Raw genomic sequence first — 27,457 nt, 5'->3', positions numbered from 1 at the left:
TATGATACATTTCAACCAAATCAACCACTGGAACATGGTTTGAAGGTTTTTAAGTTAAAAATGATATTACAATAAACAGGCCTACATTAATACTGTAGGTTGCAAAGGAGGACATGCATGTTGCTTTGAATCTCTATTTCTACGCAAAAATTCCAACTTTATAATTGAGTTTAAAAGCATCATGAATATTTGAATGAGGGTAGGGTTCAAACACTGATTGACACCAGTCCATACAAACAGCCAATAAGAGTGCATGACCCGTCTGAGCTCAACTGTAATGAGACAAACTACCATTAGTCATAATTTAGAATAGCCTTAATTAGTATTGCGTGTGGTACATTGTGGTGACTTAAGATGGTGTGCAACCTGATGTGCATATTGCAATATTGCTATTCGTATTATGTAGGAAAACTACACGTGTAAATGCTACCCCAACTATATACACACACACAATTATAAAATCTCAAGCACTTTATTAAGTTTGAACTGTATCTTGCTTAGAAAGGCCATTTGGCATTATATAATTATATATAATTTTAACATATATATATAATTATATATATACATATATTCAAATTTTGAATAACAAAACGAGAAAATAAACAGATGTTAAGTCAAATAGGAATTTCTTAAGACAATACCAAATTTAAAATGACCAAAGAGAGGGAAACATCTAGTACATTTCAAAATGGTCCCAGTACAGTTTCAATATACATGTTCTTAAAATAAAATAAAGACAATGAGATAATAAAATGAAAAGCAAGGCAGCAGACAGGAATGAAATATAAATAACCTTACATTATGTACAAATGAGAGTTGGGCAATGACAGATCTCCAGGGGAAAGTGAGGAGAAAATGTGGGACAGAAAGGGAAGTTAAGAGGAACAGGTTAGAGGTGAACTGTCTTTTCAACTGGAAACATATGCTTACCGTCATATAAGCTTGAATTTTATGAAACCCCACCACAAAACAGCTTTCTCTCCCAACACATTCAAAATGCTCTTAGGGGCTTTAGCTTGGGTTAAATTGAATGGCAACCAGTGGGAGCATGGAACAAGGGCTCAGACACACCAGGCTTCCCTTTGTAATGATAGGTCAATGACACAATGGTGAAATGATTTTAAGGGTTCATTTGTCATTATATAAAAGAGGGCTGTATGGTCCAACAGTGGATAAAATACAGGAGTCACATGACACTTGACTACATAAATCAAGGGCTTTCTAATGAAATGGAATGAGATGGAGTGGAGGAAAGATGAACACAACCATCTATGGAATGGACTTTGATTTGAAAGTGAACCCTGCATTGGCATGAATGGGAATGGAACCTCTAGGACTATTAGGCTACCAATGATTGACAATCTTCCTTCTTTCCCAAAAAAACAAACCGTGAGGCACTTTTTTGTTGTTTTCTGCCACCATGAAGCCTGGAATCAACAGGGGTTAGATGTTGGCACAGTGTCATTCCTCTGGGGTCAAAAGTAAAGACAACTAAGGTAACAATCTGCCAAACAGACACAATCATTGACAAACCCACATTATTGAAGAAAGGATTGACACAAACATCCAAACAACTGTCTTGAGACTCCCCATTGCTCCACAGACACAGCACTGCTTACCAAATGTTCTTAGATGTTCTCCATTTAAAGAAAACAACAAATCCAAACAAAATGTCATCAACTGTAAGCTATGGGCACTTGATGAGCACGTGATGCTTTGGAAGGATGTGCCAACATGAAATGATGACAAAATGAGAACAGCTCAACTGATGAACTGAAACGTGTGGCCTTTAAGGTGGATCATGTTTAATTAAAATGGTGAGCAATAGACCTAGCTTGAGACTTAATTAAATGAAATGCCCCTTAATTTCTCTAAGGCCAAGACACTTGTCTGGCGTTACATATTCATTGGCTTACTTATTTTGAGGGCTTCTTTTTGGTGCAAATTGACGCAAGGCGCAAATCGATCATCAAATCTATTATTTTTTCTTGATAAAAAAAAATACACAAGTGCTGGATATTTGGTACTTCTACTTTTAACAACACTGTGGAAAATCCAGAACAAACCATAGCCATCCACTACAACATAGATGGAGTATCTAATCCTTATGGTGTTGACTAGCCTCAGGTAAAGCTTTACCTGGGTTTCATGGCTCTTATATAGCTGTTAATACTAAAACATGGAGATAAATGGAGAACTGGGAACTTAAAACAATACTATTCACCTAATTGGACCACCTCAGATCGCGACTTCTCTTACTTCATATCATCAAATATGTAGATGTCTCAGAGACACCACCCCCAACTATCGTCAGTTACAATCATTTTACAATCAGACCGGTTGGAAACAGTAGACTGGTCCAACAGACCAGGATAGGGGTCAGTTCAATTTCATCTCAGTCAACAGATAAAATAGACAGATATTAAATTACTTAACAGGAAATCGTCAGGAGAATACACAATTTCCAGTCATATCCTGCCTTGACCGAGATAGAATGGAGGTTACCTAAACTGTGTAACCGAAATTTTACCTTTCATTACAATCACATCTTAAAATGTTACGAAGACTCATAGGAATGCTTTCAGGTTAACCCAAGATTTCCTTACGCTGCAAGAAGACTTTTCTGAAAGAAACAATCACTGCAAAATATTTCAGGGCACTCTTCATTAACAAAAGGTAACAATGTATTCAATGTCTGAGCAATATCAAAAGTGACAGGATTGAAATACAACATTCTTCAGTAAAGGTGACCTGCTGATGTCAATAATGTAATTCAGATGATCAAAACACAAGGTGAAGCTAAAAGGGAAAGGGTTCTGCAGATGGGTTATTTGATACTATACTTCAACCAACAGAATCAAAAAGGAAATACAGTCAAATGAAATACTAGTCCAAAAAAGGGATGAGTGAACATGTATTATAATTTTCATTTAAAATATGAAAAATACTTAAAATACATCATAATTGGTCCTTAACAACAATGGAGTAACTGATAAGAAAATGTTGAAACCAATGTATCTAGAGTGCAAATGATTAATGTAAGAGAATCCATGAATGAGTCTCTTTTGCAGTACAGGACCATAATGTTTTAACAAAACCAACGTTTCAAGATAATTTTGTGAAAGATATTAGAATGCATTTGACCAATTCTTTAGTATTTATATTATTTTCCAAAATGCTTTACTGCCCGGTTATGCAAATAACCAGAAATTATAGTGTCCTTAAACACAAAGCAAATCCATCCATAATCTAAGACTCACTCACGACTTAGCTGAGAGAATCCTGTTGCAGTTTAATTCTAAAACTGCAACAGGAAGATAATGGATGGGCTTTGGCACAAAGGCGGAAATAGCAATAGTAACAACGTAGCTTATGGCATTTAGCAGACATTATTACACTAAGCAACATACAGAAAGTTATCTGCAGAAATCAGCATGTCTTAAAAGAATAGAACATTTCACATTTCCCTATTTATTTATTTATATATATATTGTTTGTGCCCTGAGAGGAGTTGGTGATAGGGCGGTATGCTTGTGCACTTGTGTCATCAGGTCAGGAGTGCAGTGTGAAAGGAACAACAAGATCCAGACAACACATGATCCACCTTTGTTGAACCTTGACTTCTTGTGACTCTAAAGGGGATTTGGGGCAATTCACTGAGCTGTTGTGGCTGCCCCTGCATTTAGGCTCCCAGATAAAGCATGTGGTTCGTGTATGTGTTTGTGTGTGATAAGACGGAAGAGAACAAGAGTTGTGATAGGCTCTGTAAATGCTTACTTTGAGTCTCACAAACTAGCTTTGACCTGCTACAGCTTGACTGGTGAACCCAACAGCCTTTTATGTGTCTGTCACAACTGCAAAATAATAATAATTAAAAAAAAATACAAATAGCAACACCACAAAGAAAGCCCCAACACCGTTTTCCCGACTCTTGATTTTCAACATAGGCCATTATAGCGTCAGGTTGATGTTCATATATATTTATATTTATATATATACCAATAAAATACACTATAAATGTCATCCTAAAAATGTTGAACTTAGCTGCTTAAAAAAAGAAAAAAAGAAGAAAGGGTAAGTATATATACATTTTGAGGTTGGGGGCAACAAATAGGGCTGTATTAACAAGATCAATATTACAAAATATTTAAGAAGGCATCTCTGATATTCATATTTGATGACTGCACTGCCGTTGTTGCAACTAACACTTCTGTTTCCCTTTTCCTCAGTGCAGTCCGTCCACTCATCTAGGCTGTGAAAAGTTTGTTTGCTTCTCTCTGTTGGGTGCGTGTTTGTGACGGCATATGGGTGTCCATTCTCCTGTTGGTCCCTACTTGAAGTTGGCGTAGTCAGAAAAGGCATCGATATACTCCTGGACCACTTTGTAGCAAAATTCATACTGCTCCTAAAGGGGTTCAAAAGAGGAAGATGAAAATGAGAACCTGCTACTTAAACTGCAGTGCGTAAAAGTTACTTTTTAAACTACCGGTTACTGAAAACAACTGCGTCAAAAATGTACACTAAACCACAGTGCCTAAAAGGTAGGTACTTCAAGTTGAGGTTTATTGGAAATTGGCAATAGCTTTTTTCTCGTGGATTAGGTGAGTCCTTCTCTATCCAATGATGTCATTTGTGGATATTTTAGTTAATCATTGTTCAATTTAAAATGTATATCCTACCCTTAAGCATCCAATACAATTGTATTTATTTTTTCCATTATATTGATAACATTTAGTTACGTTAATAATTACATACATGTAAATATACATAGCACACATTGTGGTCCACTAAGTTGGGAGTAAGAGATTTATAGTCAGTGACCAGAGATGGTTTATGTTTCCCCTACCATTGTTTTGGAGGGAAGGCCCACCCCCCCCAAAACGACCTCCTAAAGAATTACAAAAAATATATAGGCTATAATTACGCTATATATTCCCGGAATATATAATAAAAAAAGCACTTTTGGTGTCAAACCGAACAAGTGAAAAGGCTGAATACATTGTACCGAACAATTACGTTTTTAATGACTCGATAAAATAGAAAATATGGTGCAGTGAGGCGCGCGCGCTTTATAAATGCAACAAACTTGTCGACAGTGAGGAAGCATTACAAAGTGCCCAAGAAAGATGAAAAAATTACCGTGGTAAAGTTAGTTTGATATTCAACAGATATTTGGACAGCCATTGTTTCATCTTGCCGACTTTACTACACGTTCACCCGGGGTTTAGCACCGCACCCATAGGTCTTTATTTACAACCAGCCAGCCACCTAGCCAATGTAAATGTTTAGTGACCGTCAACAAACTACTGAAGAAGTAGGCTAAGTAGGCTTGTGTCTAGGATGATCCTTTGTAGTGGGTTCATCCGCCTTTTTGCACTCTTTTCAATGCACTCTTTAATTAACTACATAGTACGGTACATTCTTTCAGCAGTCAGTTATAGGCCTAATATAAGCTATTAAAAGGCTTTTGTCCCTTGTCTGAAATGCTAAATGTTATACTTAGCAGTTTTAAAATTAAAATGAATAGTTGAAACTGGCATCCTGAAAATGTGTCAATTGAACAACCAGCCTTTTTAAGATTCAACATTCATAATCCCAATGAAAATACGCCTTGTTGTGTATGTTGTAGGTGAAGCTGGTGAGCAGCCTCTTACCAGTGTCTGCACCATGTGCGGCCTCTGCAGCCTCAGGCTCTTCACTGTCTGGAACACATCCAGGATGCCCTCTGCCTTCACCCGCTCTAGGACCGTGCTGAGGGCACAGAAGGTCCCCGTCCGCCCTGCCCCAGCACTGAAAAGAGACAGACACAGACACAAACAGACATACACACACAAACACAGACAGACAGACACACACACACACACACAGACAGACAGACAGACAGGAAGAAAGAGGAAGAAACACACATACACAGATTAGTGCTCAGAAATATTAGGTACAACTACACATATGCAGACCAATACTTGCATTGAGCATATTGGCCAAGATGTCACCCAGAATTACATAAATGTTGCTTCATAATCACAGGCATCAATTTAGTACCTACAGAAAGCTACAAACTGCCACATGATCTAGCTCCACAGATGGGTTTAATGGAGCCAGTAACAGGTAACAAACCTTTTGATTAATTCTTGCTCCAAAACTTCTAATTATAGCAAAGTTAACCTTTTCTCACTGTCAACCAAAGACGTCAAGGTTGATTGTAATGCAGTGAGACATTTAATCATTCTGTGAAGTTCTTCTGGTTATATATTCCTTCCTTTTGAGCTTACTTCCTAAAATCACTGTCAATCAAACTTAAACTGAAGGAAAGCACGGTAGTTGGCAGCACTGTTTCTCATATTTAAATGTATTTATAATGTTACCTTGCAGCTTTAGAGGATAATGCCCACATGAAATCCCCATTATTACATTTACATTTTCATTTAGTCATTTAGCAGACGCTCTTATCCAGAGCGACTTACAGTAAGTACAGGGACATTCCCCCGAGGCAAGTAGGGTGAAGTGCCTTGCCCAGGGACACAACATCATTTTGCACGGCCAGAAATCGAACCGGCAACCTTCTGATTGGTAGCCATATTCCCTAACTGCTCACCCATCTGACCCCCTATTATTGTTGCTTTTGAATTCATGCCTAACTATAACATCCCATACTCTGCTGAAACATTCAATTTCATAAATTAGTTTACATAAATTAGCTTACTGTAGCTGAGCTTGATTGATCTAAATAGCGAGGACGAATCCATTATTATAGAATTCTGTTTACCTGCAGTGCACTGTGATGGGGTGATTGCCTGACTGTTGTTGCTGTTTCTGCACGGCAGCGATGATGTTGATCATGCCTTTGCCGTCGGTGGGGATGCCCACCTCAGGCCAGCCATGGAAATGGAACAGCCGTACCGCTCTGGCCTTGTTCTCCTGCAGTCGGACACAGATGGGGAGATAGGTGAAGGGGAGAGGTAGGTGAGATGGACAGAGAAGGAGAGTGAGAGAGAGAGAGATAATGAATGGTGATTCAGGGGTGGGGAGGAATGATAAGAGAATGAGAACACACTTATAAATCACTGTGGTAACTTCAATTATAGCACAACTATGGTACTACAAGCAGAAATGGTTAAAAATACAATCTTACGACACGATTACTAGAATTTAAGGCTGGGAATTAATGAAAGAAATTGGTTTTAAGTCATTTTATTTTAATGGAACAGATTCAGTTGACCCAAATAACAGGTTTATGTTGTGACCATTAACATTTTGTCTTAAAGTATTTTAAAAGTAATCACATCCTAGCTGATTAGAGCCGTATATAGCGACTATGCATAACTAACTTATGTACAGTCACCACATATGCATGTAGATCTGTTAAATAAATGTGGTTAATATAATAATAAGGAAACAATGAATAATTGAAGACAAGTATATTCATTTAATTCCCAATGTCATTTTCTACAGTATAGTTCATACAACTAACTATGTTAGTAAACTATGTCTGCTTGTAGCACAGTGGCTCCAAGGTGGCCATCCTTACTCTGTTGTTGGTGACCAGCAGGTCTCTGACGGTGTAGCTCTCACTCTCCTCCTCTCTCTTCAGCTCGATGGAGATGTCGCCGTACACCACCACACCGTCGCTGGGCCAGTACTGGGCGCACTTCTCCTATGGAGAGATGGAGAGGCAGAAGGAGGGAGCAAGGAGAGAGAAAGAGACATGGTAAGATGCTTGGGTCCGAGATGAAGTATTACCCTCCCTGTCTAGCTATAGAGCTTTCTTATCCCTCTTTTACAACCATCAGTAATTGATCCCTCTCTCTGTGTTTTCCCTTCAGTCCATCCTTTTTGTCTCTCATCCCTCTCTCATCTCACCATACATGGTATAACAAATGCGTTGTGTGCTACAGATTAATCCTGAATAGAATTGTCCTTTAATTTATAACAGGGTTGTCCAACACTAGTTTAAATATGGTGTTTGTATATGTATATCTTATATATAAAAGGTAAGGGAGTCAGGTGGCTGAGCGGTGAGGGAATCGGGCTAGTAATCCGAAGGTTGCCAGTTTGATTCCCGGCCGTGTCAAATGACGTTGTGTCCTTGGGAAAGGCACTTCACCCTACTTGCCTCGGGGGAATGTCCCTGTACTTACTGTAAGTCGCTCTGGATAAGAGCGTCTGCTAAATGACTAAATGTAAATGTAATGTAAATGTAATTATATTTTTATGGGAATCATATTGTTCCAATTTTGTGACAGCTGTACTGAAATGTTTTATAGTGATTTACATTCAAATTGTATTTAATATGTGCTGGTCCAACTTTGCAACTTAGTCCCGGTCCTGGAAAGTCCACTTAATTAGGACCTTTGTTACTAACTGTTACTGTTAGTGTAAATATACATCTCCTGCTCCCACTCCCTCTACCTTCCCCCTTTCCTATCCTCCTCTCCCTCTGTCGTTGTCGGGCCTCTCCACCCTCCGTACCTGGCCTCTCTCCTCCAGCTCGGTCAGCATGACTATGGAACAGCTCCTCCACTCCCAGATCATCCTCCAAAAGTCTTCAATGGTGTGCTGCAGCGGACCCTGGCAGGCCATGTACGAGTCCTTCTGACGGTAGCCCTGGGGTCCAAAACAAATACACACAAAACAGTCCAGTCAATGTTTTTTGTTTTTTTTTGTTTTTATTGTGCACTGACACAAAGTGTCAAAGAAAGGAGTACTGTATGTATATAGAAAAAAAGATAACCAAAAAGAGGGGAAGATAGAAAGTAAGAGGGAGACAGAACAGGGAAGAAAAGTAGACATGAAATAATATGGCAGTGCAAAAAAAGTCAATTAAATGAAAGGTATTTCATACTCACATCGATAAAGGAAGCGTTGACATAATCTGTGTTCTCCTCACCCCTCTTGACTGGGATAATAACTCTGTTGAACTCATCTACAGTCAAGAGTGAAGATGTATTTAAAGAACACAATAGACAAAATCTTTCCTGTGAGGAACATAGTACTGCAAAAAAAATCTATAGTACATGAACACAGTGCATGAATAATAATACATTTGGAAATAAAACATTTGCAATGGCATAGAAAATGTGGTCCTGTAAAATATAAATTGCAAAACAGAACCATGACATTCATACATACATTCGTACATTTAGTGACCAATTGGAAATACACTTTTATTAAGAGTTCAGGCTGAATTCCACAACTGGCCATACACACACGTGTAACTATCCCCACTCACATGGGATGATCTGGAGAACTCTGTTCTTCTTCATGTTAGCAGGCAGGTTTCCTGTCCTCATCTTGTCATTCTGGATCTTGATAGAGGTCAGTTTCTGCACAGGGTCAAACAATGGAAGAGGGATTCATCAGTAGATTTAGAAACGTGCAACAATACAGCCTACTTAAAATATTGTAATAGATTCGTAATTTCTTCTTTGAAAAGAAAAAAAAAGAAAAAAATAGAAAACATGCGCGCGCCCATACAAACCCACACACACTCACATACACACACACCTTAAACTCTGCCTCCATCCCCCCACAGCCGGCCCCTGGTGAGGGGGCGTAGAGCTTAGCCAGATGGGACTCCAGGGAGGTGACCTCCAGCTCTGTATCCCCATACAGGTAGTGCTCCAGCATGGCCTGGAAGATGAACACGTACTGCATCTGTTGACAGGGAGGGAGATGGGAGGGAGGGATGGAGGGAGGGAGATTCCAAAGAGACATGGAGAGAGAGAGATAAGGAAGAGGGGAAGAGGGAGAGAGAGCGATGGGAGGGAGGGTGGAGGCAAGATGGAAGGAAGGGAGCGATGGGAGGGAGCGAAGGATAGAGGGGGATTTCAGGGAGAGATGGGGAGAGGGAATGAATGATGGACAGAGGGAGGGATAAGAAAGAGGGGAAGAGGGAGAAAGAGCGATGGGAGGAGGCAAGATGGGAGGGAGAGAGGGAGGACCAGAGGACGTGAAGGAGCAACTTCGCACAAACTTTGAGTATGAAAACTAACGCATGTACAGCCTATAGTTATTGAACTCGTTAAGGTCGTTTTCAGTCACACTCACGTCGGTCTGCACCATCTGGCAGCGCTGAGCCCGGATGCGGGTGACAAAGCCGAACACGTCCACCTTCCTCTCAGTGTTCATCATGTCCAGCATGGCGTCGATCACTATAAACGTGCCCGTCCTCCCCACGCCCGCGCTGACACAGGGAATAAGAAGAGCGAGGAAAGACACGCCTCTGTATCAAAACCCTGTGTTAGTCCCCGCAGGTAACACGTAAACCTAACCCAATATAATTCCCTGTAGGTAGCACACCCTACAGATTTAACCTGAAACCCTAACCCAATATAACTTCCTGCAGGTGTGTGTATGTAGGTATATCTCTATCTATCTCTGCCTCTCTCCCTCTTCCTCACACACACACACACACACACGTTCACACTCACCTGCAATGCACCACTATGGGCCCAGCGTACTGCGGGTTGCAGTTCTTGACCTTCTTGAGGAATTTGAGCATGCCTATGGGTGTGAAAGGCACACCAAAGTCCGGCCAGCTGGTGAAGTGGAACTGGGTCACCAGACGCTGGGGCTTCTTACCCGACACGTCGCCCACCTTGAGGGAGGGAGACAGGAATGACTATGGATTATACATATAGAATCAACACCAAAGTTAACCTTGTTAGGAAATTTGAAAGAGGCAAGGAGAGAGAGGGAAGGAGGGGGAGAATGAAAGGGAGAGCGTGGGGGGGAAACGAGGGAGTGGGTCAGAGAAGCAGAGAGAGAGGGACGGAGAGAGAGAGGGAGGGAGGAACAGTGAGTTACCTGCTGGATGCAGAAAGGCAGAAAGGGAAGGAAAGAGTGACAGAGGGAGGGAACAAAACAGAGTGAGGGAGTGGGTCAGATGGAGAAAGAGTAAGAGAGAGGGAAGGAAGGAGAGACTGAGAAAAGGAGGGAGGAACAGTGGGTCACCTGCTGGATGCAGAACTTGCGGATGGTATAGTCCACCAGCACCATCATGTCCTCCACTGACACACGGATGTTACCGTAGGTCCAGCAGCCCTGGTCCGGCCAGTACTGGGCACACTTGCACTGGGGGACGGAGGGAGGAACGGGATAGAGGGAGAGAGTGAGGAGGGGAGAGGAAGAGAGAGGGGAGAGTTATAGAATAGAATTTCGTTTTGAAAGGATAGTCGGATAAAACCCCCAAAGTAGCTACTATGACATTCCATGTCGTTTTGCTTTAACCACGTTGTTTTCTTTTTCTTTGCTTCAGAACCTTTGAGTGGCACCAGCATGGATAACCTTTCACACACACACAGTCAAATCTAGCACCACATCGACGCCTTCCATCTTTGCCCTTCTCTGTTCTCTACCTCTTTTCTCTCCTTCAGATTGGTCACCATGACGATGGTTGCCGTGTTCTGCTCCCAAATCATTCTCCAGAAGTCGTTTACCGTCTCCTCCTTTGGTCCTGAGGGAGACAGAGAGAGAAAACTTGATGTATAGCTGTCAACCAGCAAGAATTCAAATGACTAGATAACTAGAAAAAAGACAAGTGAACGCTCTGATCTAACTGTGCAGTACTTACCTTGCGCAGCAATGAATTTATTCTTCTCCTGGTAACCCTGGAGACAAAAAAAGGAGGGAATGTGCATGAGTCTATTATCCACCACTTTGGATTGAAATGCGGTAATCTGGGCCGTGTTCTCATAACACACTCACATTGATAAAAGAAGCATTGATGAAGTCGGAGTCTGGGACTCCTTCCAGAGACAGGAGATGCACTCTGGAGTGGTCATCTGGAAGAGAGAGAGAGAGAGAGAGACAGAAAGAGAGACAGAGATAGAGAGACAGAGACAGAAATAGAGAAACAACGGAAACAAAAGGAAAGACGGACATATGCCGAGTCTCAAAACAAAACCATCATTAAGTATTCAAACTATCCTTACCCCTTGAAAGATGATACAAAGCTATCATTTACATCATAGAAACAAGAACACTACCCTAATGCAATTTTACTGGCATGGGAGTGGACCTTTTGAAGAGTTCCACTACAAAATGCAATTTGAACTGAACATAAAATACAGTGCCAGTCTCCACTTGCACAATTACACAACCTTTATGTCTGTGATACAGTGTCTATGATACATTGTATGATATTGTGATAACGGCATGCTACTGCTCCCCCTTTTCCTTTACTTCTCCCTTCCCCTCTCTCTCCCCTCCCGCTTTTCTCCCTGCCTCCATCTTTCCCTCCCTCTTTCTCTCCTTCTCCCCACCGCTTTCTTAATCCCTCTCTCCCCCCCCTTTCTCCCTTCCTCCATCTTTCTTTCTTCCCCTCCCTCTTTCTCTCCTCCTTCTCCCCACCTCTCTCTCTCCTCCCCCCCTCTCTCCCCCTCGTCACTCACACGGCAAGATGTTGACGTAGCGGTTCTTCTCCTTGTTCTCCTCTTTGGAGGCGGCGTCGCACGAAGCCTGGATGGGACACACCGGCAGCGCCTGGACAGACAGATGGAGGGAGACGTGTTAGGGGGAGACGAAGGGACAAGCCTGGTTGTACCAGCTCAGCGCTATGGACGGCGTTTGGTATTGCGGCGTGTTCCGTCATGCATTTCTTAAGTACTGGTGATATACAAGGTGGGAAATGCATTGATGTAATATCGGTGCAAATGCATAGATCACTTGGTTGTGAGTGTATGTGTTTACAAACGACTGTGTTAGCATCTGCGTGTGTGAGTGAGCGCATGTTTGATAAGACTTCACACTTTTTTGTGTCTGCTTGTGTGAATGAGTGCGAGAGGGAGTGTGAGAATGAGAAAGAAAAATCTGATAAATGTATGTCTGTGTGGAAGAGCGGGTGAGAGAGTGGAAAAAAACAAAAACAGGGGGACTAGGTGTACTTGGGCTTACATTGAACTCCTCCCTGAAGAGCTTGTTGTCGTCGGCCATGCGACGATTCATCTCCTCCTCCAGCTTGTCGACAGGAAGGGGCGGATACTTCCTGTTTGTACTGGGAGAGCGGGCCAATAGCGGCACACTCTGTAGCTCTGAGCCAGCAAGCAGGAAGGAGAGGAAAGAAACAGGAGGGAAGATAGGTGGAGATACCGAGTAGAAAAAAGGAGAGAAAAAAAGTGAGACCTATACTGTTGTGAAGCAAAAAAATCTAAGCAGCATTATTAAATTCACCTACCAAAACCCAGTAAAATATAAAAACAAATGTATTAGGGATTGTAAAAACCACATTCCAAAACACACGAACTCTCAACATTTACTGTCATACCACACCATGAACACCTGATGTCACTGTAGCATTACACTCCCACTGAGGCACAGAGCGCTAGACGCAGAAGGATCTTAAGTCATTCCAATGAACAATACACTAACAACATTGGCCCAGGAGTTTGTGGATGACAAGGTTATTGGTCAAGATTGTGAGGTCCATCTAATCGTACCCTGGGCCACTTAAATGTAACCAGGTGTGTACACAAATGTACACATCAGATGTGGACTGAATACAACATCAGATGATAGACGTCCACGTATGCTTGCCACACACAAGTATAACGGCATACGCAATACAGCAATAGACATGATTTTACCTGTTTCATCTGATCTGCCGTTGGTCAGCCTGAAGGAATTGGAATGGCTGCCCGCTTGCTTGTACTTCTTAAACCTGTCAATCACCCCATAGCATACACACACTAGGATGAATACATATTTCAGGAATCTCACTCCAGAATCACAATCAGTCATTGCCATGGTAACTGCAGCACCCTGGGCCATCCCCACAGGTCTCCAGCTTGAAGGAACCAATTGATTGAGTGTGTGTTGAGATATGTGACCACATGTTAACATATTTTATTGGGATGTGCTCTAGTGCAGCCTCTCGCAACCCTGGTCTTCAAGGACCCCCTGCCCTGCACTTTTTGACGCTTCCCTCTTTCAACACACATGATTCAAATGAATGGGTTGTTGTCAGGCTTCTGTTGAGCTTCAAAACAATCCATTAATTGGAATCAGGCATGTGGGAGCAGGGACACATCTAAAACATGCAGGGCATCTTTAGGACCAGGCTGCACAAGTGCACACTGGCAGAAGATGCCATGTTGTAAATTTCTCAACACAGGAAGCACATGTAGGTGTGAGCTGCTGAGCAGCACTAGAGACTGAACAACCCCCTGCTAGGCGACACCTGACAGTTTAGCAAGGAAGACCTAATCCCAGATTAAGAGTGGTATCACTCCAATTAGCAATTCATTCGCAAAGAACAATTCGTTCGCAAAATAGAGACAACCAAAACTACTGCTATTTCACCTGTATGATATTACACACGAGCTACATTGCGTTAGAATATTTTTTTATAGAGTGAAAAAAAAAAATTACGTCGACAAAAATCACATTTATATCTTTCTGACTACTTATTTAACCAAAAGAAAGACTTAAAAGAACACTTGAATCGGACAGTCTGCATCATATGAACAGAATTGCGTGTACTGAGTCTGTTGCAAAAACAATTCTACAATATGGATTCAGCTAGATCGAATCACAGATGTCAATGGGATGTGTCTCATTCTGTTGTTCTGACTAACAGACCCACATGACTCGAGTTTGCCGGCTATCTCTTGTACGGTGTGGCAGAAGGGTTTTGTGTGTGTGTTGGCATGTGTGATAAGTCTGACCTCAGCATGTAAAGGATGATGATGATGAAGACTATGACAAGCAGGGAGGAGAGGGCCACCATCACAGCGATGATGGGCATTTCATCAGAGGGGGGCTCTTGTTCTGAGAAAAAGAGTGTGTGTATGAGAGATAGAGAGGGAGAGATAGGAAGAGAGAGAGAGAAATACTTTTTTTTAAGAACAGTAAAAGCACATGTGCCAGGTCTCAAAGTAAATCTGTGACAGTGGTGACAACTTGAGGGTTCTTTTTCCATTGTCATGAGAAGTCTAATGTCATGGTGTCTCTGTTAATATGTTATGTGCTCACAGAGATAAAGAACTACATCACTAGGGTGAACACTCTGTCCTGTGTAATCACTAAAAAGATACATCACTATTTAACTTATGGGCCAATTCCCAAAAAAAAATTGTACCATATAGAACATTTGACAAAAATACGTATTTTTTCAGCATCTGATGCAAGACATGCTGAAGAGTCATGAGTTATTTTTCCTGACATGCATAATTACATTGGATATCAAGTCTACGCACATGCTTAAAAAGCATATTGTTTTCGACCTCACCCTACTCACAATACATTTCATATGCACTGTAAAGTGAGCCCTGTTTGAATATTCTAGAAATAAATCCATCCTTCTGTTCCTAGAGGCAGTATCTGATCTTACGTGATTAGATGAGTCAAGTGTCTCTTCTACACAGTTGTTACAAATCTATTGACATTAGATCAGGGATTTACGAGGGAGGAAGGGAGGAAGAGAAAAGATTAATTCTAACAGCTTTCAAATAGGGTCCAAGAACAAAACAAACGTCAGTCAAGTTTTTTTTCCTCTGATATAAAGGGGCATAATTTGACGTTCAACACACGCCTGTGGTGACATGTCGTGTTGAATTAAATATAGATTAAGATGCAGCTAGCCAAGCAACAATAAACCCTGGAGTGAAACGTTAATAAATAAAATACATAAGTACAAAGTACATGAACAAATACAAATGAGACCTGAATTACTCAATATACTCCACTCAATTGCTGTCGACCAGTATAGTTTCATCACATCTACCACCCCCGATTGGCATGCAAGCAATTCATTTAGAAAATCTTCAGCTGCATCGCAACACCCCTTCATAGAACATTGGATAGAGAGTGATTTACTCTATGTGGAACAGTGTATACATTCTAACGCATCCCCCACAATGGTGGACAGAGAGGCTGACATGGCAGAAGACTGGTCGCCGGCTAATGCCTAGCAACAGAGGAGCCATAGATGGGAGGAGGAAGACAACCCTAACTAACACATTGGGGACAGTCTTATATAACTGACATATAGCAGCTGCTCTGATTGCTGACGACATCTGTTGCATCTCTCCGGGGGCGATATAAGGAAAGACATGCACGGTGGTGTGCTTTGAAGGTGCATGATATGTTGGTTGAAAATTGAGAGACTTGCGGTTTCAGGGACGCTTATGTGTTTACGATGAAAGCGTGAGGGTCTATTGAGGATATATCGGGTAGTTAATAGCCAGTTTTAAGCTTAAGTCTATGATGTTGTTGGTATCAAAGGAAGTCCCTCCAGGGTACAGAATGATAACATTTCCCTGAGTCTACCTTTAGGTGTTTTGTATCCAGTCCATCCTACCTCCATCTGACAGTCATTACTGTACTAGTTTACACACAACTGAGGGCTGTCTCACCTGTCTCGTTGCCACCTGTGAACGAAAAGACAAGAAAAGCGTTCTCACCAAGTCTCGACAGAAATGGCAACATATCAGAGACAACCCATGCATTGTGTTTCCCAGCTTGCTAATCCTATTACTCAGAGGTACACAGGCACAAAAAGCAGGCACCGTGCACCGTGTTTACATATTCAAATCTCTCTGCTTCCTGCGAGAAAAGCTCGAAAAAACGGCACCACGTTTTGTAGCGATGTGGACAATGGACATTCAATATTCTTCTTCTTTTTCATTCATTTAATCGACCCAGTAGAGTGACCGACCACACACACACACACCTGGAATGTTGTTGCTGTTGGCCGATGTGTGCTCAACGGTGGTCTCAGTGGAGGTCTCCATCTCCAGGGAAAAATCTGTACCCATGTCTGTGTACAGCGTTGTGCCTTCCGGACCAGAAGGCCTGGTTGCGTTGTATGCTCCGCCTCCCCCATCCTGGACGACGGTTGTTGAGACTGGGGACTGCACTGTGGTCGGGGGGGCCAGAGGGTCTTTGGTTGGGGCAGGGGGAAGATGGGGAGCAGGCACGGGGGTGGCAGCAGGACCCCCTGTTAATACAGCCTCATTGTTTGTTGTTGTGGCGATTGTTGTGGTGGTCGTTGTGGTTGCAACTGTTGATGCTGTGGCAATTGTCGTGGTTGGTGCAACAGGGGGCGTTAGCACCGTAACATTGAGGAGGGAGGCCGCAGTAAGGTTTGGGGGTTTGGCAGTATGGATTGGACCTTACAAAAAGATGGTAAAGGAGAAACACAAAACATTTGAATTCCAAATCCCTTCTCTTATAGCATTCACGCAAGGTGTCCTTCTGGCTCTCTTTAGATTTCTAAAATTAGGGTCGCATTTCCATGAAACCCCACCATCAAGCGGCAACCATAACTGACATCACATCACACAGCATGCCCTACATATTATGCTTTTAGGAAGTCAAATTACAGTTCCACAACATCACAAGCATTTTAGTTGATGCTCTCCTCATAGAAAAGGTTAAACTCAAGTTCAGTACCAATTCATAGATGATCTTTTCTCAGATCTTTTACAGGTGTACTTTGCTCAACTTTAGCAAGAAACTGCTGTACATAAAATGTCAGCTCCCTACTTTTTAGAGCATCATAGTCCATATTGTTGTGATACGTGTCCCTGTCTTACCTGTCGGGGAGGGAGGTTCCTGGGCAGAGGTCCCCAGGGCTAGACTGAGCAGCAGGAGCAGGGGACACATACCCATACTGCCCTGCACGAACAAACATAGTTTTAATAAGAATCAACCAGAATATTGTCCAGTCATAGATGAAGTTATCAAGATTATGTCTGGATTATAATCCAGTTCTTTAATCTCTAATCTTAATCCCACTTGCTCAATTCTGGACAGTAATCCCATTCAATTTAAGCAAGCCCAGTTTTATTTATTTATTTTCGCTAAATGTATTACTATGTTTAGACGAATATGGCAATGGGTATTTGAAGAGAATGTGATCATTTTAAGGTTTATTCTCACCTTAAAGTGCGAAATTGGCATCAATCACTCATTCGCACAGTGTGGTCCTAGAAGAAACAGAAATGTCAATTTGTTATTTGTATGCTTTTGTTGATTCTAATATTGTCTCTTTATTCAAACTCACGATCAATTCATTCCTCAAGTTTCCCAAGTATTCATTATTTGAAATAAGGTTTTGTTGTTACAAAACACACGTCAAAGCAAAATTCTAGAATACAAGTCTGCACACAAAAAAAGACAACAGAGCAAAATCTCTTGGGCACTGCAAAATCCCAGCAACTCTCCTCACAGCAATGCATATCTCTTGTATACAGGTGGTGCTCTGTAACAATATGAATAATAAATGATAGACATTATTCTGGGACACCAAGGAAAAAGGCCTTGTGTATGTATTCCATCTTGGGTTATGAGGAAGACTGGAGAGCCAGCTATGCTGGGAAAAGAGGCATTTTCAGAAACATGAATCTAAATTACAATGTCAAGTGAACTCCTCGGTCCTTTTCAAATTCCTCATTCAGTTTACACAGATTTACACTGTAATGGAATAGTGTCATACTTGACTTTATGAATTGACTGGATTAGAATTGGACCTTGCTTCTAACTAATAGCATTATTGAAATGAGCTTGAATGAGTTGAGGGCCAAGAGGATAGATAAAGAGCATGGCAGGATGGGTTGACTGACTGTCAGCCTTTGGTGTAAACCCTACCCTGTCCCTTGATGCTGTCTCACTGACAGAGCTGTGATAATTCCGGGCTTAATCTGGTGGTCCTGGCCCTGAGATAATCCAAACCTTCTGGCTCTCTTTATAAAATCTGCAGCCCAGAAGCGAGGGCACTGTAACGTTAGACACAGAATTGCTGGATTTCACAGCAATGGATTACATGAGGGGATTTGCAAAATTAGGTGCTGAAAACAAATACTGTGCCAGTTTAGTGCTTGTGGTTATATAATAAGATACATACAATAAATATAAATGTTTTTGAACAGGGTCACCAAACGATGTATGCCTGATTAGGTTACATCTAAGACCACTTTAAGCACAAGGCCACACCAAAACGACTAACCAGAGCACAGCCAATCTTTGTGGTATCCAATCAAATTTGGTGCCTAATGTCATTCCTTACTTCCAAATTGTGTTCCACCTCCTTGAAATGAGACACAAGAAAGATTGCAATCCAGAACTGCCATGGTAACAGAACTATAATGCTCCATCGTGACAAAGTTATTTTCAGGGATGATTCCAGCCTCTATCTCTTCTGCTGATTCAGACTCCAGGAAACTCATAAAACAGAGAGCTCGCCCTTTCCTGCCCTTGTCGTCTAGCCCAGTACAGCTGGTAGCCACCCAAAAACTCAAAACTTGTACAAAAAAGGGGCAACCTCCTGATCTTTGACCCCTTTCAATGCAACGCCTAAATTCTCATCCAACCACAAGAGGACCAAACCCCATTAAAACCAATAACATAATAGCCGGTAGCCATTACATCAATAATGAATAGGGAGTTAGCGACCCCAAAGTTTGGTACAAAAGGTACCAGTCTACAAATTGTACAAAATGTTGCCCAATTTAGCTTTAACTTAGTTTCAATCGTGATTTTGCCAATGTGAAATCAGTTTTGTGTCATTCAGAGCATTTCTGAACGACCTTTTTTATTGCATGACTCATTGTCACATTATAGATTAGCTGTCGCTCTGCATGGGGTCTAGCAGTGTGACATCCCAGAGTGCGAGCGCTGACAGGAATGCTTTTCAAACGGAAGTCAGCAGCTCGATCAGTAGGTCAGGGTGCGTCTGTCTTTTGAGACCAAGTTGAACGCGTTTCTACCCTCTGAGCACACCCTAACCTTTTCTGTGTGTGTGTGATGTTAAGTGTTCCTAGCTCAAGCATACTACACTAAGCACAAGTGCTGTCCTGTTCCTACATCCTCTGGAGTGATGTGCCCCCTTCTCCCACCCCCCTCCAATGACACTCAAAATAGCATAAATAGGTGAAAGAAAGTGTATTTGTAAATGGGGTATGTAGGTTGGCCTTATGCACTCCCACATATATCATTTGACAATATGGAACGGATCACGTAATAAATATTGAATAAACATCAAGCAGGTTAATTTACTAGTGATTTATTTGAATACTGCGGGATGGTGATGGGCCACTAGATCTAGGCACTGAGTTCTACAAATCACATCTTCTCATGAAAAAGATTTTCCTGGTTGCCAGACATATGCTCTTTGCCATGAGCAGTGGATGCTGCGAGAGAAGTTCTCCCCCTCTTGCTTAAAAATGGTTTCCTGTTACGAAAGCTTTGTTGACAGCCATGGCCAATCAAGATATTCTCCTTCTAGAAGGGACAAAGGAATTAGAACATGCTGCAAGTTCCTGTCTTACTGCTAGATCTTAATCTGGTTCTGTACTGACAATTACAAATCAAACACAAACACGATCTCCATGTTATCCCCTTGGACCTTTAGGTTAGTTACAGTTCTTCAGAATGTTTCCAGAAAACAATGCACAGTTGAGGCTCCCCAGTGCTTAATATTGCTTACCTGGGTTATCAAAATCATGCACACTGTAGAATAAATGCTGTATGCCTCACCTGGCATCATCAGACCAATTCGCTAATGCGTATTCATCTGGAACCTCTCAGTTCCATTTTTTGATTTCCATTAAGTGTTCTTAATGGGCACAGACCAAAATGCCTCTGGGATGCAATTGGATAGAAACAACCAATCAGAGCAACAAAAAGTAATCTTGGTTGCTTACAAAGATGCTTCATCGGCGCTCTTCTGTATTGTCATTGTATCAAACCCGTCCCATTCTAGATAAACAGTTGTGATGTCACTTTTCATGCCAGAGCAAAATCTGTTGGACTAGGAGGGTGGCCAGACCTATCTGCCAGAGCAAATAAATATGAGCTCGCAATTGTCTGGTACCCAGGCTACTATATCTGTACCCATCTTTAGACAAATGTCCTGGTTCTGTATGATAGTTTATGTCATACACTTCCAGAAACCCCTACCAAAAACAATTCTAGAAAGATGTCGCCCAAATGTAAGGTTGTTTTATGAGGGCTAGGCAGCAGGATACAATAGGACGAGGTGGCAAGGTGAAATCTGCTTGAGTACAAAAAAAAACACTAATTACAAATCAAAAGGAGCCATCTTGGGAGACAAATACACCAAAGAGAGTAGTTGGACAACCCATCTGGCAAAAACCTTTATTATGAAATATTCATCATAGACGACTATCCAACCATAGATCCAGTGAGAAAACTGTCGATCACCTGTATGCTTATTTAGACTGTTGGGTTGGTATGTACCAAACCAGACATCTGAAATGTACCTACCATAGACTGATGGTTATCAAGCCTCTCTGCTCCTTTCCTTCCAGGATGTGCCCAGTTCAAGTGCCAAAACTATCCCACCACACCCAATTAAATAACCTACACCAATTAAGCGATATTATAACTTACAACAAAGACACTCTGTAGCAGCACAGCAAGAAGGTCCTATGCAAAAAAAAACAACAAATAGAACTCTATGCTGCACATCCTTACAAGAACGAATGAATGAATCCAACCAATTTGGACCTTCGAAACGTGCCAAGGATATCCCTTTGGCAGAGACCAATCTAAAACCCTATTTTTACACAAAACAGGCAACCCGTTCAGTCTACAAGCTGACCCATTCAGTGTCAATGCTGTAATCCGGTTCCATTGACTTTGCGTAGGCCCTCATACTCATACATATGTTGTGCGTGTTGAATCCGGCGTGACTAATGAATACATTGTTACTCTGCCTGTGGTCAAGTGTTGGCCTAATTAGTGTGACATTTCAGAGTGGACACAGGACTCATGCTCACATAGCATCTGAACTGTATCCACTTAAAGCTGGCCAGTATCAAGGAGGACATGTGGAGGTGTATCTGCCAAGTCCATCTCCATGCCAAACTTAAACTATACAGCATGCAGAACTTCCTTACTTCAATTTTGTTAATCTTTTAGCAGTCCCAGTAGCATCATGGTACTGAATCACATTACTATGCTCACTTTACAAAGAACTGTAACATACTGCCTTCATAGGATGGATTTGCTACACTGTGCTACAGAACTTTGAAAGAATCTAGTCCCTTAGTATTACAAACATAATGCCAGCGGAACCATACCATATTACAGGAAGTCACAGGGAGCTAGATAGTGTGTTCCATCACCAGCCTACTCATCTTGTCTGTGGTGGGTAGGTTTAGACTAACAACATTAGTGTGCCTGGAACCTCATTGATTAGAAGAAGCTCAATGGCCTTGATGCTTTGACAAAACCAACACAAGAAAGTACTGGGAGTCTGGGGGGGGGGGGGGGGGATGATTCAGCAACTGTATCGAGAGGGGGAGTCGTGGGGGGAGTCTGCCTTGCTGACTCCAGGGCACACTGCCCCATTGAGAGATAATGGCGGTCTGTCTGTCCTCCATTCATGGCATATTAATACTCTACTGACTGTGCCCTTGGGTGGGTCTTGTGTGAAAGCCATACTTTGAATTACTCTCTTCATCACAGGCTGTAATAGGCCTTCACCAGGGCCACGAGGGCTCTTCCCCCGAAAACAGACCACAGATTATACCTCCTCAATGCCACATACATTGACCACAATCCATTGGACTTTCCTTTTCAGGGGCTACTACTCTTCCTAGTGTGGTTTGTGTTAACTTAAGCCTCATTCATAACCATGTAAGCTTATGAAAAGTGAGGGAGGGATCCAGGATTGGCACCGTGGGTAAACATGCATAGCATGTCTCCCTGTCTGTCAGCTGCATGTGTGGACAGCTCCTGGTGGTCAAAACATGCCAGGCTTTTATGGCCCAAGACATTTTTCTGTCTCTGGGAGTGAACTTGAGTGAGTCAGGCAAGCTGTGTAGTCTGTGCCCTGCTTTGTTGTGGGGTTTTCTCACAGAGCGTGCAAGGGGCCTTTACGGTCAGCCCACATCATACGGAGTTAGAGGATGTGGCAACACTAACAGTGGCCTTGCCCAAAAGCCGCTCTGACCCGGAGTGTGGCGGTGGGGCCGCCATGGGCTTGCTTAAAAACCCACACTCACTTCTCTAGTCATTCAAACATAGTTTGGATTGCTGGGTCCCTTACTGGCAAACTAGAAAGCACACATATGCCGTCCGGCATATCACTGTAGTCCTACTCAACAATTGCACAAGAGGAACTTCCAAAGTGCCTGTATCTTCACTTGTTCCATCATCTTCCTGTATACAACAAGAGACCCAAACCTAGCCCATCAGAAATCAAAACGTATTTGTAGGGACTGTTGTGCTGGCGTAGGCTACATGGGGCTGTATAATTAATCATATTCATGCTGAAATTGGGATTTGAGCCAATTTTCTTTTTGCTTAATCAGCAAAATGCAACAATTTGGGTTCATGTAATTGACACAGAATCAATGATCAAATGATTACACCTGTTAATGATAATTTGTTTTTGTCGCTTCTTACTACATCTGAATTGAGCAAATCAAGCTACCTTTTTTCCAAAACAAGGTACATCTTTGTAATTTCCTTCTAATACCAAGATACCACTCTAAAATACAAAATTATTTACAATTGTATAGACTGACAAACAAAACGGAATGTGTGCTAGATACATTGAAATGGTACAAACCAAATCATGACTGCAATTAAAATGGCAATATCCATTGAAATAATCATTGTATGGTATTTCAGCCATATTGCACAGCTCTACTCTACACCATGTGCCATCAGTGTATGTAGACTAATCTAAGGTGGGGTTGAGAGGTCACTAGAGGCTTGATACAAGGATGTTCCATGGATAAAACGAACTCTGGCTTTGCTCTTATGGGCATTGTACAACAGAGCCTGGCCACATATCCTCAACATCTGAAGTAATGGATGGAAAAGACACAAGAACAACCAACTCCTATCATTGCTGAAGTCCAAGTGTCTCAGTCAGGTTTAGGCTGTCCTAGAACTATCTTGGTACTCTTTCAAGTACATGAGAGGCACCAAATGACAATATGAAACACTTGGAGCCTATTTATAGGTCTAATGAGACAATTTAGGTCTGAAGCAAATGAAAGGCAGACAGCTAGTGGCAGGCTTGAAAATAAGATAGCAGTTAAGAGCAGAGACAATCTAGCCTAAATTCTGCATCAGACATTCGGTCAATGAGCATTCTAAAATCATAGATACTGTTAATTTTGCAGTTTCTCCCTGAGAATTCCATGAGATCAAGTGACTAGCAAACACCCCTGAACCCTACGGATTGGCTGAATTGTGTTGAAATTGCTCACAAGCTAGCCTGGACATGAGCCTGCATCTTTGGTGGGAAGTGAAAGGAAAAAATAAGATTCTATCTAGGCTTGTATAATTAGATCAAGTACCTTGATCCATTCAGTTGACTGACTGTAGCTTATTAGTCAGGCATGATGGGAAAAGACAGAAACAACACAACTGAAATACATTGATCTCACCCATTAAGTTATTTTTTATAATAAACATGTTCCCACTTTTTAAATATGAAGTAGGGGGATTACTCATTGCTAGATGCAAGCTAAGTACAGCCAACCTGACTTGCTCGATGGTTTGTTACACATATCCATCTGGGAAACAGTTTGGAAAAGGGTAGGCACTTCCAGAAAATCCTTGCAGCCGATTGGATGAACTATCCCCATCCATCACAGGCTAATTTCAACCACGCCCGTAGCTGCCAGCAGTTCCTCATCTGATGCCGATTGGTTGATTCGCAAATGCAGCACAAACACACCAGGATCATACTTTCTTTTTTGGAAACACACCCTCCCAACCCGGCAATGCCCAATTCTCCACCACACAAACAGCTTAAAAGCCGTGGCAATTTGGGGTACCCATAAGACATTTCAACTTAAGTTTAACGCACCCACAGACCCAAACATGGGCACATTCTATCATCTAAGGTTGGAAAATAGGCTAATACCAGAAGGGAGATAGGAAACCTACCACACAGATAAAATATCAAATCTCTTTCCCTTCATGAAAAGCTGGTTGCTCACCAGAAACAATCCTAACCGCATTACATCCAGTCACTGGTTTAAAAGGATTTACTTAGAATTTAAAGGAAATGGGTCTAGCTTCATCTTGGTTCTCTATTAGGCTATGTGACATTAAGGTTATTTTCCCCAAATCACTTTGCCTACCATATTCATTGCTACTGCAATAGTGTGAGTTAAACTACAGACCTTACTATACAACCCATTCAAATATACGCAAGGAGGCCATGGTGAGCGAACAGCATAATGTTTCTTGTTGACACCAAACTCCAGCTGTTGCAATGGATGTCTTGAGGTGTCTTGACAGAGTTTTTTGGGAGGAGCAGTGACAAGTCCAGGCATGAAAAGTCAAGGTCAGAGCAGGCCTGCCAAGAAGCTTGGCCAGTCTAGATCTGGTGAGTCATTGTCAGATAGAAGCAGTCTCAGCTGTGCACTCGGGTAGCTCAGACATGACATACCGAGCTCAGTGGGGGGGAAACGGGATTCAGGAGCAGCACAGACATAGCTAAGTGAGTTGGAGACCATTGTAACAGTTCACTGAAGCGCTCCAGACATGACAAGTCAAGCTCCAGGCGGAAACAGACGCAGCACAGCTCGCTTTAGATATGATATGCTAGCCTTCGCCATACATGCATGGTTTCTTTACAAGCCCTTTAATTCATGACCTTCCCCACATTTGCAGAAATTTGTCTTTGTGACAATCTTTCCTTTGACTAAAACTTTTTTTGATTTTTTTGATTTAGACAAGAGGATGTTACAGTCAATACGCTATAGTTTTGCATTCTTATGGTCTACACAGCAAATAGGTTTATGTGTGTTTGTGTTCCTTCATTTTGTTGAAGTTTGAATGTATCCCCAAGGGAAAGAGAAAGGGTATCAGAGTGCACTTTACTCAAAAGCTTTGATGCAGAAACTGTGATGCTCTGAAGAAGAACAACTTAGGCCTATTATTAGAAAGTGCCACTTTCGGAAACTCTACTGAAAACAGGGGACTATTGTTTTCCATTTAGGTGGTTTACCTTTGCATCATACCACCTCCCGGTAGAGTTTAACAATGATTCAATGTTCAGTAAGATGCTTAGCTCTTCTTGCAGTGTTGAAGAGTTTGATTCTTGACTCTCTCCCTCTCTCCCTCTCTCTCACAAAGTCTAGGCGAGTGTCTAGGCCTACTATTGAATAGAAAGCAGTAGTTAACGGTTAACAGTTTAGGATAATGAAATTAAATATCAAAGCCACTGACTACACTGAAGTTTAAACATAGCAACCAACAACTAAATTAGCAAATGTTTCTTGCTTCTCTTAAAGTCAACACAAACAGATCTATCAATAATTACATAAACCTGTTGAGATCCACATAGGTCCTGATTAGGTAAGATTCAGATCAAAAGTTCGATATTGGCTAGACTGATTATTGCTTTCCAGTCAGAACAAGTAATACCCGGAGAAAGCCAAAGAGCATGAGAGAATATGTGAAAGGGTGTAATGATTATGTACTGAACGTGCTTGAAGGAGAAGACATCTGTTGTGATTTGATGGGGCATGGGTTGTTTCAGACGACCTAATTCCGGGGCTAGAGTCCCACGCAAACCCGCACTCCCCACCAACCCCACCCTTTCGAAACGTGTAGCAACAAAGCGTTGATCAATATGTAGTTTTCAGTTGGGTTAGAACGCACTGGACCCCTTTAGTTTTTTCGCTTTACATTGTTGCGATGAATGCGTTCACAGAACACACTACCGGGCTGACCTCTGATAAAGATATGCTGTGGCACAGTTCCCTCGCCCCCTTTCTCGCCAGACCCCCCCCCCTCCCCCCTCCCCAAATTATCCCTCCCTGCCTCCAAGCTACTTCTATTTTGTTCGGGTCGCTACAGACATTATGGGAAGTTATTTTATGACAGTTATGTAATCCTCAACATAATTATTTCATCTTCTACAATAATCGCCACGGCTTTGCAAAAACATGCGGGACGAGAAAGTGCTTGGGCGACATGGGGTTTACCAAGAGAAAACACGCAACATTATAACAAGTGACAACTAATCACAGAATAAATATACTCACCGGGACTCCAGTTTCGCTTACAAAAGTAATATAATGTTTTCCCTTTTCCACGTTTTAACCCCGGCCCCAGTCTCCACACCCCAGGAAGCAAGAGCGTGTTTGGTGTGGGGGGCCTGGGTGATAGGAATTATCTGGTACACACACAGCCAAACTGGGAAGGTAAGAGCTTGCGAGCCAGTATGTAAACAGGTGTCTAGAACGTTTCTTCAAAATTCCTTAAATTCCCCAAAAGTTGTCCCAAGAAAGTGGTGTCTCTCAGTCTTCCTTAAGGCAGATGGGGACGTAAATCCCACCGTTTATTCACTGTATCCGGGCGTGTCGTCTGCCTCTTCTAGTCCGCCATGTTGTGTGTCTGCAGCAGGAGGAATGGGAAGCAGCAAATTCCCAGACCTGGCATGTCCCGTCACTCCATTGCATCGCAGCGCCATCTAGTGGATAAATGTCGATCTTTTTTAAATGAACATGGTTGGAGA

General features: G+C 42.0%; 1 protein-coding gene across 4 annotated transcripts; it reads right to left on the bottom strand.

Annotated features, from left to right (window-relative positions):
* Positions 1-1,375: 1,375 nt before the first annotated feature.
* On the bottom strand, positions 1,376-27,351 carry ptpra (protein tyrosine phosphatase receptor type A). 4 transcript variants are annotated; one of them, XM_062457446.1, is made up of 23 exons: positions 26,985-27,351; positions 17,881-17,927; positions 17,535-17,616; positions 16,670-17,110; positions 16,353-16,367; positions 14,664-14,766; positions 13,584-13,657; positions 12,895-13,031; positions 12,393-12,483; positions 11,707-11,783; positions 11,573-11,609; positions 11,358-11,455; positions 10,954-11,073; positions 10,431-10,597; positions 10,048-10,183; positions 9,493-9,654; positions 9,230-9,323; positions 8,847-8,923; positions 8,470-8,604; positions 7,529-7,654; positions 6,767-6,918; positions 5,655-5,790; positions 1,376-4,405 (listed from the first exon to the last, which is right to left on the bottom strand). In XM_062457446.1, exons 2-23 carry the CDS (start codon positions 17,899-17,901, stop codon positions 4,331-4,333), a joined length of 2,556 nt encoding a protein of 851 aa, XP_062313430.1. In that variant the 5' UTR covers positions 17,902-17,927; positions 26,985-27,351; the 3' UTR covers positions 1,376-4,330. The 4 variants fall into 4 exon arrangements, with proteins under 4 accessions (XP_062313430.1, XP_062313445.1, XP_062313439.1 ...); XM_062457461.1 differs by having other exon boundaries at positions 9,505-9,654; XM_062457455.1 differs by lacking the exon at positions 16,353-16,367 and having other exon boundaries at positions 16,655-17,110.
* Positions 27,352-27,457: the final 106 nt, after the last annotated feature.

Source organism: Osmerus eperlanus, chromosome 1 (genome assembly GCF_963692335.1).
Source record: "Osmerus eperlanus chromosome 1, fOsmEpe2.1, whole genome shotgun sequence".
Lineage (NCBI taxonomy): Eukaryota > Metazoa > Chordata > Actinopteri > Osmeriformes > Osmeridae > Osmerus > Osmerus eperlanus.
Note: the sequence above shows the minus strand (reverse complement) of the source record. Positions and strands in the feature narration are given on the sequence as shown.